Here is a 15,634-nt window from a genome sequence, read left to right as displayed (position 1 = left end):
AAATTTCTAAGAATTTAAAAAGATTAAAATTTTTTGGATTAACAAGGACGACAGGTAATTTTTTATGCTGATAAAGTTAGAAGGATTTACTTTAAAGGACTTTGTAATTTCAATATGATATTCAATGAATTATTTAAAAAATTCAATGCAAAGTAGAATAAAAATATAGGTACTAAATGAAAAAGGAAATTCCTCTTTAGAATTAAACAATTTAAATTTTTTGGATGCACAAGGACGAATACGTAATATTTTTAGCTGATAAAGTTAGAACGACGAAATTTGAAACAACTATTGCGAAATTTCAAGGATAAAATTTTAAAAGGACACTTTCAATATTTACTAGTTCGTATGCACCAAAGACATTTAATCTGATTATATTCTACCGAATTCCCTTTTGGTACTCACACCTCTTCACTAAGCACATTGCTCTGAAATGTATAGATCATTTTTGAATTACTGATGTCAAACTGAAAAACTAAAAAACAATTTTACAATATTTGGCCCAAAGTTTCGCGAATATATTGATTTTTGTGTGTAAAATTTATAAGCTAGACATTTCTAAAAAAAATATTATTATTAAATAAAAAATAAATATAGCCAATACTTGTCAAGAAAAGTAATTCTCGAAAATTTTCGGGCCCTAAAAAAGGCCGGTATCCCGGGCCCATATGTTGGTGCTAGGCAAAAATTTTTGTTTTCTCGGTGTTCGCTATTTGAAAGATAAGTAAATATAAAAACGTTTTCGAAAAAAATTTATTTTCGAAAGCATATCCTAAACAACTCTACCAAGTTTCACCCGCTCCCTAATGAGTATAAGCCTCATGTGACCGATCCACATGCCACAATATTGCGAGCACCTGCCACATTGTTGCCATTTGTTGTGACTGTTGTTGGTGCATCAGTTTAACACTTTATCGTTTACGTTGAGCTGTTGCTGGCAACACTTCCATTAAGGTGCGGATGTGCAAAAGTGCGCCGCTGATAGATTGGCATCCATCATAAGCCACATGACATGTAGCCGTTAGTGCAACTCATCCACGCAATGGCGTGTTGTAAGGAAGTGCAGTTGCGCGTTGTGCATCTGATTTAGTCGCAATAGCAGATGGCAAGGAGTTGAAAATATTTCTTCGTAAACATGTACAATGTACATACATAAATACGTATGTATGCACGTGTTTATGAAGGTATGCATGCATGCTCACATGTCAGGATGTATAGTATAGTTGCTTTGAAATGTGAAAAGTGTTGTAGTTTTACGTTGTACGTTGTCTTGCCACTTACACACTTCTTTGAGTGCATTATTATGTTTCTGATTTTTTCGACCTCAACATTCTTGCATAATCATTTATCATAGAAAAATGTAAAATGATACATTCGAAGCAAATTTGACCAGGAAGCCATCTTGGGTAATTTTCGTCTTTTATAGAAAGACAAAATTTGCTACCAAATTATAAATAGCCTCTGTTGAATTAGTGAAATCTGTAACGTACTTTAGTCAAACATTCGGAAAATAAAATGTAGTAAGTGCTAATTGATTTAAAACATTACAACACGCCACGTTTCTATTTATACCTTTTTCTTAAAATTCATAAGCAGAGGATCAATGTGAAGGCACTAGACCAAGGCAAATAACTAGAAAGCACTTTGACCTAAGAGCAACCGCTTCGCTTACTTATACATACATAAATTTTGTACTGATCACATTCATCTCATGCTAATGGCACTCAGTAAGGGATGGTAGCGATTAATCATTTGATTCAATTAATCGATTAATCTTGTCAAATTTACGATTTAATTTTATCATTAATTAAAACTAAATAAAAATATGTTCAAGAAATATGAATACTCTAGCTGTCTACAATTTCAAACTGCCGCAAGAATTTCTCAAGTTCAGAGCATACAATGGTGTAAATAGTTGTGCATGTACAAAACTAAGTGTGCGAACCATTTGGTCAAATACTATAAGTTGGTTGTAAATAAGCCGTAAGTTGGTGAGTTGGTCAACCTTAAGGAAATAAAGACTGTTTTTCATATTATTTAATTTCAATTATTATCTTATAAAAATATATGTAGTTCATTCTATAAGACATACCATACAAGTCCACATTTCAAACTTTGTGCAAAAATATTCAACAATTTTATTGAGCCTGAGGCCGTTTTTAATGAGAACCATTGTGGAAAACAGCAATAATTTACAAAAGGGTAGAATTTATGGCTGCTATTTCGGCCATGTCCTCATCAGATTTCTTCTGTGGAATTAGGCAAAAATTATAAAAATTCGGCCAATTTTCTCCAAAAATTTTAAAAATTTTCGGAAAAGTTTTGCGTATGCAGTTTTATAGCCCATGCAATTTTAGTGCAATAAAGTGCGAGTTTCATGTGGCTTCATAATATCATTGATGTTTGGCAATTTTTTGTTTGTAATTCATTTGTAAATTCATTTATTTATCAAAAATTGCAATTACTTGCAATTGATTTTTTTTTTTGTTTTGTCGTATGATTAATTAATCGATTATTTCATTTTTTTTTGTCATCGTTACACTCAGTTATGTATAGGTTACGACTGTTCCTCAAAATTTCTGTTGAGATTTGTGCCTTAAATTTGAAAACGTGATCGCACTTCTATGCAGCTTCGATTACTTGAGAGCGTTAAGTAGAAGTTTAGACTACAACACAAGCGCACTTTTTACACTATTTGTTATCGCTTACAGAAGCGATTAACTCACCACACCATAGAACAAAAGAGCTTACCAGCTTTTTACAACAATAATTAAAAGAAGAAAATCCTGCCCGCGAAAGAGCAGGTGAAGGGTTGGTTATGAAATTGCTGGTTTTGTATGCAATAGGCTTTGATTTTTTAATAGTAGCGTTATCTCACTTCTAGAAGTTCTTCAGCCCTCTGAGTTATTTCCAGGTATTTCGTCGCCCTTCAATTCGCATGCGGTGCTATTGCCATTTTTTAATATTGTTGTTGTTATTGTAAGTTTGGCAAATGTGGACGGCCACATTTATGTATGTAAGCATTTTTGTTGTTGGCTCTGTCGGCGAAATATTCTGCGAACTTTACACAAAACACCTTCGATATGAGATTTTTGTATCATTTTACAGCAAGTTTTTCGTAGGCATCCCTAACTAACAGCAATGTTATTACATGTTATTACAGAGTTTGAACAGTAACGAAGCAGAAATAACTTTTTTTGTTATTTTGAGGAATTTGTTTTAGTATTGCTGGTATTTTTAAAAAGACGCTTGTGTATTTTTGAAACTGCACTATTCCGGCATTTATTTTTCGGCCGTTAAAAAAATTTTTATATGGGGGAAAAAACAACTTCTTTAGAAATGTTACAGAATTCTTAAAAATCAATCGGAAAATGAAGGAGATTCCCGATAACAATACCCAATTGTTTATATAACCATTTTTTCATAATAACTATAATTTATAGGTCTGCCAAAAATCCACAAAAAAACCCGAAAAATGCAGTGGGGTATTATTATTGGGTATTATTATTGAAAGCCTCCTAAGAGAACTAGACCTTTCCGATCAAAAAATATTGATTTTAAGGAGTTATATACCATTTCTACGAATAGGGTTGTACTTTTTTTCGATATAGAACAATCCTAGGGGGTGACAGCATTACAAATTCCGGCTTTACTGTTTTTGGACCACCCTACTACACATACACACATATGTATTTCGAAACATCGATTTAAAAAAGAAACACCCGATGTAACTCATATTATAATAGACTGTTCCCGCTGATTTACAGCTTTATGAAGCACGCAGAAACCGTTATACACACGTATTCGCACACTATTGTGTGCAATTACACCTATGTATGTATGTATGTATGTACATATTTGCAGCATAAAACGCGCTGAATATGCATTTCACGGAAGGCGCACGTGGAAGAGCCTCTTCAACCTAGCGGTTATAGTCAAAAACGTTATTTCGTTAAAAGTAGGCGTGTCTAACGTACTCAACGTGATGATGTAATAACCTCAACGGGCGTTGGCATTTTTATTGCGGTCAAATGTGGCAACAAAACAATACAATACTACAAACATACTTCCGCAAACTTGCCACTCAGGCCAACTATCGATTGTATTCGATTGCTACAAAATACCGAAAATTAGAGCAGCGCGCTGCAATCAGAGCATACCACAGTTGAATGGGCATTGTTAGTTGCCTGCCACAAGTTGTGCGCCAAACAGCTAGGCAAATGTGGCACTTATGCATTCAAGGGCCGCTGCGTCATGCCGCAATTTAGTTGGAATTTTTGCTGCTGTACTGCAAATTACGCAAGCCAACGCCATGCCAACGTTGCTCATTAAAATTAATTGCCACAACGCCAACGTGGGCTGCATTTGTTACCATTTGCATTGCCACTGCCACTGCCACTGCCATTGCCACAGTCATTGCCATCATTGGGGAGATTGCCAAAGCTATTATTCCATCTGACGCAGCCGCAGCCGCCGCCGCTACCGCTGCTGCACCAATCTCGCTGCACATATAAACGCAAATCGCTTTGCTATTTGCTCGTTGGCCGCTTCCCACAATTGTCGCTTGACTGAGCGACTTTTATGCCGCATCACTGCCAACACAATTGACTCTCTGCAAAACTGCGCCTGGCAATGCCAGCGACAACAACATCAAGAACAACAATACTGATTGATAATGCGCAATGCGCTTGCAGGTGCCAATTGCCCACCGCTCGACTATACTCGTCCGTCGTTTGTATACATACCAACAAAGCATTTACTTGTGTGCGCTTGCCGCCGCTGCTACTTTGCAACCTTAAATCACTTACTAAATGGAACGTGTGAATGTGCTTTGTGACAAGCGCTCTTAGGTCGTAATATGTTTCACCGCGTGGCATGCCATCACAGCCACTTCTGTCGTTTGGTTTTTTTTTTTACCGCCGCCAGACCGTTAAAACCCTCTTTCTAATGAGCTAGCAAAACTAAGCTAAAGCTTCCCAATTGAGTAGCAAAAACGTTCTGTTAAAAGTAAATATGGTAATTCAAGCAGAAGTGGTTTTCTTACCACAAATTTTTATGTGGCAAGTGGCATGCATATACAAGTAGCAGGCGGCACTCAGTGAGCTTTAAAATCGCGCACACCTCCTTTGTCTATTCTATTTTATTGCAGTTTTCAAATAGACCAACTGCATTTATTACTCAAGCATGAGGGAGAATAAGTATGAGAATACAACAACTCACAGCCATGGGTAGAATTTTATTACCAAATTCACTACAACCAACTTAGAAATAGAAGATATAAAAACGCATGTATATTCCTCTTGAGGTTCTAAGAAATTTTGAGGCACTTTTTCAAAAAAAAAGAAAAATATTGCGTTCTTTGAAGGAATAAAAAATCGGTTAATTCTACCGACAGGGTTTGAAAAGAATGTATGTATGTATTTTGGAAAGAACTGCGACCAACCCATGTCAAATTTGGTCTGGAGGACAACGCAATATTACTCTGAAGATAGCACAGCGCCGAAATCGGTTGTCTCATGTCCTCAAAAAATTTTGTTTTTGTATAAATACATTTTCCTTTCAGTGCAGCCATGTATACATATCTTTTACGAATTTAGGATCCTGAAACAAACTGTTATGCACAGAAATGAAATTATATATATGTACATATAATACGCGAAGGAATTTTTTGTTCAAGACAATAGATCTGTACCGTTCGCCCGATTTTAAAAAATGGGGTATCAAATTAAGGCGCTTGGTCTGTGGATGTGCAAACTGGTATTAGTTTTCGAAAAGAGTTGCCCCTGTCGAACAATTAAACTTAATTTATTTAATAACACCGAGCGACAAAAACCAAAGATTTTTAAAACACACGAAAAAATCAATATGTATACAAAACTAGGAGCCAGATATAATATAACTGCGGTTTTAATTTTCCTTTCTGACGTCAGTATTTTTTTTTTGAAGGACTTTGAAATTTCTGGGATATGAATGAATAAAAAGTTTATTATTTGAAAGATTTGGTGCATTGTAGAGTATCAATATGGGTATCAATTAAAAGGAAAAATTCTGTAGAATTAAAAAAAAACAAAAAAGTTTTTTGGGGCACCAGGACGAATAAGTGTTGAAAATGTCCTTATAAAACTTTATCCTTCAATATCCTTGGAAATCTCCAATATTTATTTTAGAAAAAAATATATATCCCCGAATTTCGTCCTTCTACCTTTATTAGTTTTAGATAAAAGAAAAAATACACTTCTCTAAGATATTGATAGTTCAATATACATAAATAAAGACACTGGAGTACAGCACTCGGCTGGGTATTGGACCAAACCATTTTTTTTTTTAAAGCTTGAGTAATTTCTCCGGTTTTCGAAGTTAGCCTCCGAAATCTAGAGATGGGCGTTCGAAGTTCGAAATAGGGCATTTGGTAAAAAATATTATTTTTTATTCTTTATATGTAAATAAACAAAAAACTAAAAATATAGACGTAGTCCGCCCCTTGCCTTTATTTAAATGGTATATAACCTTATTTCGTGCAAACTTATATTGCAGGTGTTATAAGGTCGGGTCTTCAAAAATTAAAACCCTTATATTTCAAACAATTTTGAACCGATTTTTAAAAAATTGCTATCATTGTAAACGTGATTAAACCCTCTTCTTCTCATATTATTATTTGTATACTTGGTATGTAAAAATTTGCGAAAAAACATTTAAGTGGAAAAAATACCTTTTGTTCATAAAAAAATATTTTAAATCAAAAAAAAATTAGTAACCGATTTAAAAAAAAAATGATATCGTTTTAAACGCAATCAATCCTCCTTTCTTCTGATATGCGTTTTTGTATATCTCGTATCTATAAAAATTTGAGAAAAAACGCTTAAAAAAATAAATTTTTTTATAAAAAAATATTTAAAAACAAGTAAGAAAGTCTAAGTTCATGTGGAGCGGAACACTAAATACCCGGCCCAAGTATTAGTNTTTCACCTTTCCGAAACCTTCCGCTAGATGGTAAGCCGAGGTGTATCAATTTTGAGTAAATTAGCGTCCTTCAATTTCGAAATATTGCAGTTTCAAGCATTTCAGAAATTTACCGTTATATGAAAAGCTGCCGTAATTTTAGTCCGATATCAATAATTTTCAACATTTTGCTTTTATGTGGCCACAATAAAAATACCGAGCTTGGTATAAATTGGTAGAACGGTTACGGATATACATATGTATGTGATCATAAGGGGGCGGTGCCACGCCCATTTTCCAAAATTTTACCATAAACGTATTTCTTGGTAAAGAATTGTTTGCAATCATCAATTTTGAATAAATTAGCTTTAATATTTACGGATTTATCGAAGATTTTGTATTTCTCTAAATTACCGTTATATGGGATGTGGGCGTGGTTACTGGCCGATTTTTTAAATTTTCGGCCATTTAGTTCGCTGTGCCAAGTTTGGAAGAAATTGGTGCAGCGGTTACCGAGATATACACATGTGTGGGCGTGGCTACGCCCATTTTCCAAAAATTTATGATGTTCTTATTTTTCGTCTAAAAATTATTGTAAATATCAATTTTGAGTGAATTATCTTCAGTAGTTACTAAAATATCGCAGTTTTCGTATTTCTGGAAATTACCGTTATATGACAACTGGTTACAGTCCGATTTCGCCCATTTTCAATACCAACCTACCGTGGATTAGCGGAAACCTACATACCAAATTTCGTTGAGATATCTCAATTTTTGCTCGAGTTATCGTGTACACGGACGGACGGACAGACGGACAGACAGACATGGCTTAATCAATTTCTCTATTCATTCTGAGCATTTATGTATACATTTGTCTATATCTATATCGATTCGTTTTGGCTGTTACAAACAACCGTTGTGTGAACAAAATTATTATACCCTTGTGCACAAGTGCGCGCGGGTATAATTACAAACCGAAATTTCTATTTATATAAACCCAAAAAAGTTATTAAAAACATTTCTCCTCTACATAAACTCCTACCCCCCTAAGTGAAAGGCTGGCGACGCCCCTGTATAGAAAACATTTAAGGTACTTATACCGTACATCACATGTTCAGTTTGTTCTTTTAGAGCGCATATATGGTTCCATAATAATGATTTCAGTATCTTCTTTTATGTATATTGAAGCTATCAATATCTTATTAAGAGAAGTGTAAAATTTTTGTATCTAAAACTAATAAAGTTAGAAGGACGAGATTCGAGGATGTGGTAGTTTACATATTAGTCCTTGACATATATTTTTTCCAAAGACAAAAATTGGAAATTTCCAAGGATATTCAATGATAAAGTTTTAAAAGAACATTTTTAATACTTATTCGTCCTAGTCCACCCAAAAAATAAATTTTTCTTCTATTCTTTTATTCCAGAATCAAATTCAATTTGAATCAAGGGAATTATGTAAGAGAAAATTTTATGTGTCACCATATGATTGCCAAACGAAAGGGGTTTCAGAAAGTAGTAGTATTTTGAACAGGGTTGCCATCTGCTTGAAATGTCGAAGTTAGTTTACTTATATGACATATGAAAATATGGATGTCAAACGAAGGAGTAATAAGAAACCTTTAGTTCGGACACAAAGGATTTGAAAATTGTTTATTTCGGAACCATATGTAGCGGGATTGCCACATGTTTGAAAAGTCAAATTCCACTTAATTTATCAGTTAATTCAAACGTGTATTGCAATGTCCGACGAAGGAGAGTCAGCAAGGATTAAGCTTGAAAATACTTTGAAGAGGGCTGTCACCTGTTTGAAAGGTCTAATTCAATTAACTATGTAATACAAAAAGTTTATGAAATATAAAAATACCATAGTTAAACAAAATAATATTAAAAATCTTCATTTTGATATTTTAGAATGTTTGAAGGGGTTTACCACGTTTTTAAAAAGTTACATTCAAATTATTCAATAAGTTGGATGAATTATTAAAAGATGGGTATCGATCGAAATGGCTTTCTTTAGGAGGGTTGCCATGTGTTGTAATAATTTAATTCAAATTAGCTCATCAGTTTATCACTTTTAAAGAGGAGTTTTAAAAATGAGAGCTCAAATTAAAGACCTAAGCGTGTAGATCTGTGATAAAGTCTTATTCTATTTTTTTTTATTAAGAACCTTATCAATGGTATAGGGTATTTCGAAATTTGATGAAATTAAAAACCTGCATTATGCAAGATTTATCTTCACTCGAGAACGACTGTACGGTTTTAGATGAAATATAACACTCGGATCTCTTAAAACTCTGACTAACATTTGGAATATTATTTAAGTTTTTAAAATTAAATTTTGCGCGTCTTAACATCATGTGGATTGACTAGTTATCCGTATTGCCGGTTTCAATAGCAATTTTTTATAATACATAAATTCAAATGAAAATATATATTTTTCATTTAAATTTCTTTCCTGAAACTGGCTATAAGTCTCGCGCTTCAAAAAGTGTCACCTATTGTTAGGTTTGGTTAGGAGGGCGTGCGTAGAATATTCCATACTTTTACGCAGACACAGAATTGTCTATTGTGAGTACCGCCTTTATGTAAGTATTTATCAGGAGGAGACACGCACCAATAACAGAGGTTTACAAAAAAATACAAAGTTTCTGCATATTGAACCAATTTTGTATATATATGTGTATATGAATTTGTAACGTAGCAATTCACTACGAAACAATAGTACACAGCACGTTGGAGTACATACGCACCCCACCGTACACACATATCCCACTATACATACATACAGACACCACTGTACACACATAACAACGCATATACATACCTTCCGATACATATCGACAACGTACAAACGAAGCATACACACTCCACTGCACATATATATACCACCGTACACACATATCCCACTATACATACATACAGACACCACTGTACACACATAACAACGCATATACATACCTTCCGATACATATCGACAACGTACAAACGTACATATACACATACATATGTACTCTTCGGCACACTCATGCAGCATCAGGCAAAACACTGCTAGCAGCATACCAACCACTTCGTTCGCCAGCTACCATCGGGACAGCGTACACGACGAATTCTCAAACGAAATACACGGCATCGGGTATAAAAAGCTGAACAAGTGCGCAGTCGAGTCAGTCTCGCTAGGTAAGCGTTGGGCTTGACTGGTCGGTTGGCGCCTAGTGGTGTGTCCTCGGACGCACTAAATCGTCTCTGACTAGTCAACCCAAACATTGCTTGACCAGCCGGTTGGCGCCTAGTGGTGTGTTTTCGGACGCACTAAATCGTCTCCGGTTGGCCGAGCCACGGCTACCGCCGCCCCCATTCCAGCCCCTACTCATGTAGTGTGCAATTATGGGAGCAGCGGTGCCTGACGAGTCTCGCTAGTCTTGCTAGGTCGCTCCGCTCCATCGGTTGCCGAGTCGCCGAGTAGTAATACGAGCCACCCGTTGCCATTAGAGGACATCCGTTGCCGAAGATCACCCGTCGGGCCGCCGCCGCTCACCGTCACGCCACCGTTGCCGAGAATTACTCGCCGTACCGCCGCCGCTGGTCACCGATTGCTCAACCGTTGCTCCGCTACTGCTAGCGCTCTCACCGTTGCTCAACCGTTGCCCCGCTGTTGCCGAGAATCACCCGCTGTGCTGCTAGCGCTCCCACCGTTGCTCAACCGTTGCTCCGCTGTTGCCGAGAATCACCCGCCGTGCTGCTAGCGCTCCTACCGTTGCTCAACCGTTGCTCCGCTGTTGCCGAGAGTCACCCGCTGTGCCGCCGCCGTTGCTCAACCGTTGCTCCGCTGTTGCCGAGAGTCACCCGCTGTGCCGCCGCCGCTGCTCAACCGTTGCTCCGCTGTTGCCGAGAGTCACCCGCTGTGCTGCTAGCGCTCCCACCGTTGCTCAACCGTTGCTCCGCTGTTGCCGAGAGTCACCCGCCGTGCCGCTAGCGATCTCACCGTTGCTTCGCCGCTCCTGAGAGCCACCCGCCGTGCTGCTCGCGCTCTCGCCATCATCCGCTCCGACCCGACCGCACGACCACAACGAACGTCACCTCTCTCTCCCTCTCCCTCTCTTTGGACATAAGGTTGCTGGCACTCTAGTCGTAGCGCCGTGTGTGTGTGTGTGTTCGAAGTAAATACACTAAAATAGTGTGTTTTATTTGGTGGGGGTTAGTGGGACCTTCGCCGGACTCTGGATCGGCTGAGTTCACCTCAGCCTTTGACAAAACCCACCTCATAAATGGCGCCCGAGCAGGGACCCAGCTCTGCAGGCGCATGTGCAAAAAACTTAACAAGCACCAACACTGCGGAAGCGGGCTCGCCGAACACACCACAACCAACAGATGACACACGCGCCAGCGAGAGTAACACCAATACGCTGAACGTCGACTCCCTCAGCTGGATATATCTGCTAAAGAAGGAGAAGTTAATAGAGGAGTGCAAGCGGCATCGAATTTTCGTAGAGGGATATACAGTCGCCGACCTGCGCAACGCGCTTAGCGCATATGTAAAAGCGAAGCGACATCGCAAATCAACAGAGGATTTATTAAGGGATTTGGAAGAGGAGATTAAAGCAGAAGAGGAGAGACCAGTAAAAATGCTGCCCAGCACCATTCCCACCGTCCGGATCGACAACTATAGTCCACCGCCACTGGAGATGAAGCCTGCAACAAAGCGTGGCGAGATCAACGACGCCGAGCTAATGAATACCGTTCGCCGATGGGACGTACATTTTTCGGGGGGCGACGCGCTACACGACTTCTTGGAGAGGATCGAAGAGCTAGCCGAATGCTACCGCATCCCGCTAGACAACCTCCTCCCAACCCTACCTGAAGTGTTACGCGGGAAGGCTCTACAATGGTTCCGCGTACGAAAACCACAGCTACATTCGTGGGCAGCGTTTCGTGCAGAAATAGAGCGGTTCTTCCTCCCACGGCGACACATGAGTCAGCTCGAAGATGCCATCCGGCAGCGACGCCAACAAAGCCGAGAGAAGGCCAAGGATTACATCTTGGCATTACAAACTCTTATACGCCAACACCCGACCATGTGTGGAGAGGATCACTTGGAACGCATCTACGATGGTCTACGTGTTGAGTATCGTCTCTTCGTCAAGCGAGGGGAGTTTAAAACGATCGAGGAGCTGATGGATCTCACCGACGAATTTGAGCTTCTGAAGGGCGAAGAGGCCAGAAACAGTCGACAAGCAGCACACAGCCTAGCTCCCCTAGAAGAAAGGTACAGCAGAGAGGAATCCTGCTGGCGTTGCAAAGGACGCGGTCACCTCCGCTTCCGATGCCGAAGGACAAAAAGGCTGTTCTGCTCTAGATGCGGCCGAGATAACGTCCTCTCCCGGGATTGTCCGTGCAACACTGCCACCGCTAAGCCGCCCCGCAAAATACGCAGCACCGGAACAGCTCCGATCGCCGCTGTCCCTGTAGACACTAACACCCATCAAGGAGGAAAAGCAGATGGTCGCTACTACATCAATGTGAGCGTAGAAGGTATGAGCGTACGGGCACTATTGGACACCGGCGCAACGCTCACCTACATTGACGAGTCCATACGTCAACACCTGGAAGAGAGGAAAATCCAGCATCGACCCAATCACCGAAATGTACAACTGGCCGATCAAACATGCGTCTCCAGCTTGTACACTTATCCAGTAAGGATAATGTACAACAAGCGAGCCACAACCACCCTGGCTTCGGCACTCCCAAATCTTGCCGAACGCATGATCCTGGGGATGGATTTCCTTAGGGACAGAGAGGCCATCCTTACCCTGGACGGACAACCACTGCTTGCACCCACCCCGCGAACAACGGATGCACCCGCCCAGCTATACACATTAACCGAGAGAGAGGATCTGAACGGAGAACAGAATAAGCAGCTGGCCGAATTCCTGGCACACCACCAGCAGACCTTCAGTGGGATTAACGGACCAAGCACCGCCGCTGAGCATGTGATCACCCTTAAGCATAACCGGCCGCTGAAACAGCGTTACTACCCCCGCAATCCAGCCATGCAACAGGTGATCAATGCTGAAGTCGATGAGTTACTGGCAGCTAAGCGGATCGAACCATCAAAGAGCGCGTACAGCTCGCCGATTGTCCTGGTTCGTAAGAAGCAAGGAAGTTGGAGGATGTGCATAGACTACCGCCAGCTCAACGCCGCCAGCGAACAAGACGCATACCCGCTGCCCCAGATTGGAGCGATCCTCGACCAGCTCAGAGAAGCGAAGTACATATCCACGATTGCTTTGAAGAATGGGTACTGGCAGATACCCCTAGCCAAAGGATCACGGCCGTACACCGCCTTCACCGTCCCAGGGAGAGGGCTGTTCCAGTGGAGAGTCATGCCGTTCGGGTTACACTCCGCGCCAGCGACATTCCAGCGCGCTCTCGACGCGATCCTCGGCCCCGAGCTACAGCCGAAAGTATTCGCGTATCTAGACGACATAATCATCCTGGGGGACACCTTCGAGGAACATATGAGCAATCTACGCGAAGTGTTCGAGCGACTCCAAAGGAAGAGGATGCAGGTGAACTTCGACAAATGTAGCTTTGTGCAACAGAGGCTCCACTACCTCGGCCACATTGTTAGTTCAGAGGGGATACACACTGATCCTGCAAAAATATCTGCCGTACGAGAGATGCCAGCGCCTCAGAATATCCGAGAGCTTCGTCGATTCCTCGGTCTTGCATCATGGTACCGTCGCTTCGTCGCCGATTTCTCCACAGTTGCGGCACCACTCAACCAATTACTGAAGAAAGGCCAGACTTGGGTATGGGACGCACCGCAAGCAAACGCGTTCCTGGCATTAAAACAAAAGCTGACGACCGCGCCAGTACTCTGCTGCCCCGACTTCAACCGCCCCTTCTTCCTCCAGACCGACGCCAGCGGAGAAGGACTCGGAGTGGTCCTGTTTCAACGCCACTCCGACCACGAGAGAGTCGTAGCGTATGCCAGCCGAAGCCTGAACGACCTGGAGAAGCGTTATTCAGCCACCGAACAAGAGTGCCTCGCCGTGCTGTGGGGAATCCGCAAGATGAGACCGTACCTGGAAGGATACCACTTCACGGTAATTACCGACCATCACTCATTGAAGTGGCTACACTCGCTGCAGAACCCATCCGGACGACTGGCGAGATGGGCGCTCGAACTCCAACAGTACAATTTTGACATCGAATATCGAAAGGGAGCGCTGAACGTAGTAGCAGACGCACTCTCACGATGTCCCCTGGCAACAACCGATGATGGAACAGACACACTCTACACCGTGGAAATCAGTACCAGCGATTGGTATGAAAGAAAACTAAAGACAGTACAGCAACAGCCTAGCCGTCACCCGGACTACCAAATCATCGACAATAGATTGTTCCGCCACATCGCGCCGCGCAACAAGCTCTCCCGTGCGCCTCAATGGAAGCTCTGCATCCCCACCAGTCGCCGACCAGATATCCTGCAAGAGGTACATGACGCCGCGGCAGCCGGACACCTAGGCGTCAAGAAAACTCTCAAACGAGCACAGCAGAACTACTACTGGCCTGGGATGTACCGTGACGTACTCAAGCACGTACGAAGGTGCCTGTCCTGCGCCGAGTACAAGGTGGAACAAAGACGACCAGCAGGATTAATGGCCACCATGCAGTGCTCGCAACCATGGGAAATCGTCACGGCCGACTTCGTAGGACCACTTCCACGCTCCAAACAAGGAAACAAGGAAAACAGAGATAAAGGGGCACCTCGCCGCGGCGGCCGAACAGCAAAAACGGTACTACGACCTACGCAGACGGCCGTGGAAACCTAGAGTAGGAGAGAAGATGATGAAGCGAGATCACCCCCTCTCCTCGGCTGCCGACAACTATGCTCAGAAGCTCGCGCCGAAATTCTCAGGCCCATATACGATCACCAAATACATCTCCTCCAACACGGTGACACTCGTAAACCCCGAGCGGCCCGACAAACAACCAACGCACGCGCACCTGCAGGATCTGAAGCCGTTCAACGCATAACAACAGCAACCCGTTCTCTTCTTATCATTTCAGATTACTCCGCAAGTCACGTCAGACACACCGAAGTGATGAGTCGCAGAAATCGCCACCCAGCTCCGCCGGATGAACCACAACGCGTCCAACCATGGCGTCCGCCGTTCGAAAGCGTACCCTGGCCACCCAACAAAGCCAGGATTCAGCGGGTCCAAATCTTTCGAGGGCCACCACTCCTGGCGGCAGCCGCCGCACCGGGCGAACCTCTTGGCGCAATCGTGGAAGCGCCCGCCAACAACGAGCGATCACCCAGCCCCGCCGGGCCACGAGCACCCGAATGCGAACCCAGCATCATAAGCACGGAAACCGGCGGACCGCCAAACAATGGGGACACCGCCTAAAATAGCTACACCCCCGGCGAAGAAGTTAACCCCTCGGACGCGCGTGACCACGCGCTAGCACTGCTCGACGAGGAGATAAAAGACTTCGTCGATAACTTCCGACTGAAGCGGCCAAAAGTCACCAATAGGACGCGGTGGATGGTTAAATATAAAAACCGAACTGCCCTAGTGTCACGCCACGGCCCTGATCGCGCCAGCGTAAGGTATCGCGGACTGCGGTACAACGTTACATTCTGCGACTGAGCAAGAACCTCCAGGATAAACTATACATTCCGTAG

General features: G+C 42.0%; 1 protein-coding gene across 2 annotated transcripts; it reads left to right on the top strand.

Moving 5' to 3' along the window:
• Positions 1-11,152: 11,152 nt before the first annotated feature.
• On the top strand, positions 11,153-15,427 carry LOC108375906 (uncharacterized). 2 transcript variants are annotated; one of them, XM_017632056.1, is made up of 2 exons: positions 11,153-12,768; positions 15,214-15,427. In XM_017632056.1, the coding sequence occupies exons 1-2, from the start codon at positions 11,208-11,210 to the stop codon at positions 15,354-15,356; spliced, it is 1,704 nt and encodes a 567-aa protein (XP_017487545.1). In that variant the 5' UTR covers positions 11,153-11,207; the 3' UTR covers positions 15,357-15,427. The 2 variants fall into 2 exon arrangements, with proteins under 2 accessions (XP_017487545.1, XP_017487546.1); XM_017632057.1 differs by having other exon boundaries at positions 11,153-12,774; positions 15,265-15,427.
• The last annotated feature ends 207 nt before the right edge of the window (positions 15,428-15,634 follow it).

Source organism: Rhagoletis zephyria, unplaced genomic scaffold (genome assembly GCF_001687245.7).
Source record: "Rhagoletis zephyria isolate East Lansing unplaced genomic scaffold, Rhagoletis_zephyria_1.1 Rzeph_scaffold_09596, whole genome shotgun sequence".
In the NCBI taxonomy this organism is placed as follows: Eukaryota; Metazoa; Arthropoda; class Insecta; order Diptera; family Tephritidae; genus Rhagoletis; species Rhagoletis zephyria.
This window is presented reverse-complemented; position numbering and strand designations above follow the sequence as displayed.

What these genes read in the sequence shown, in the direction of transcription:
- LOC108375906 (XM_017632056.1), top strand. Translation starts at nt 11,208, where the DNA reads ATGGCGCCCGAGCAGGGACCCAGCTCTGCAGGCGCATGTGCAAAAAAC. An exon ending in CCTGGACGGACAACCACTGC is followed by an intron (nt 12,769 to 15,213) that starts TTGCACCCACCC and finishes CCGCCGCACCGG; the next exon opens with GCGAACCTCTTGGCGCAATC.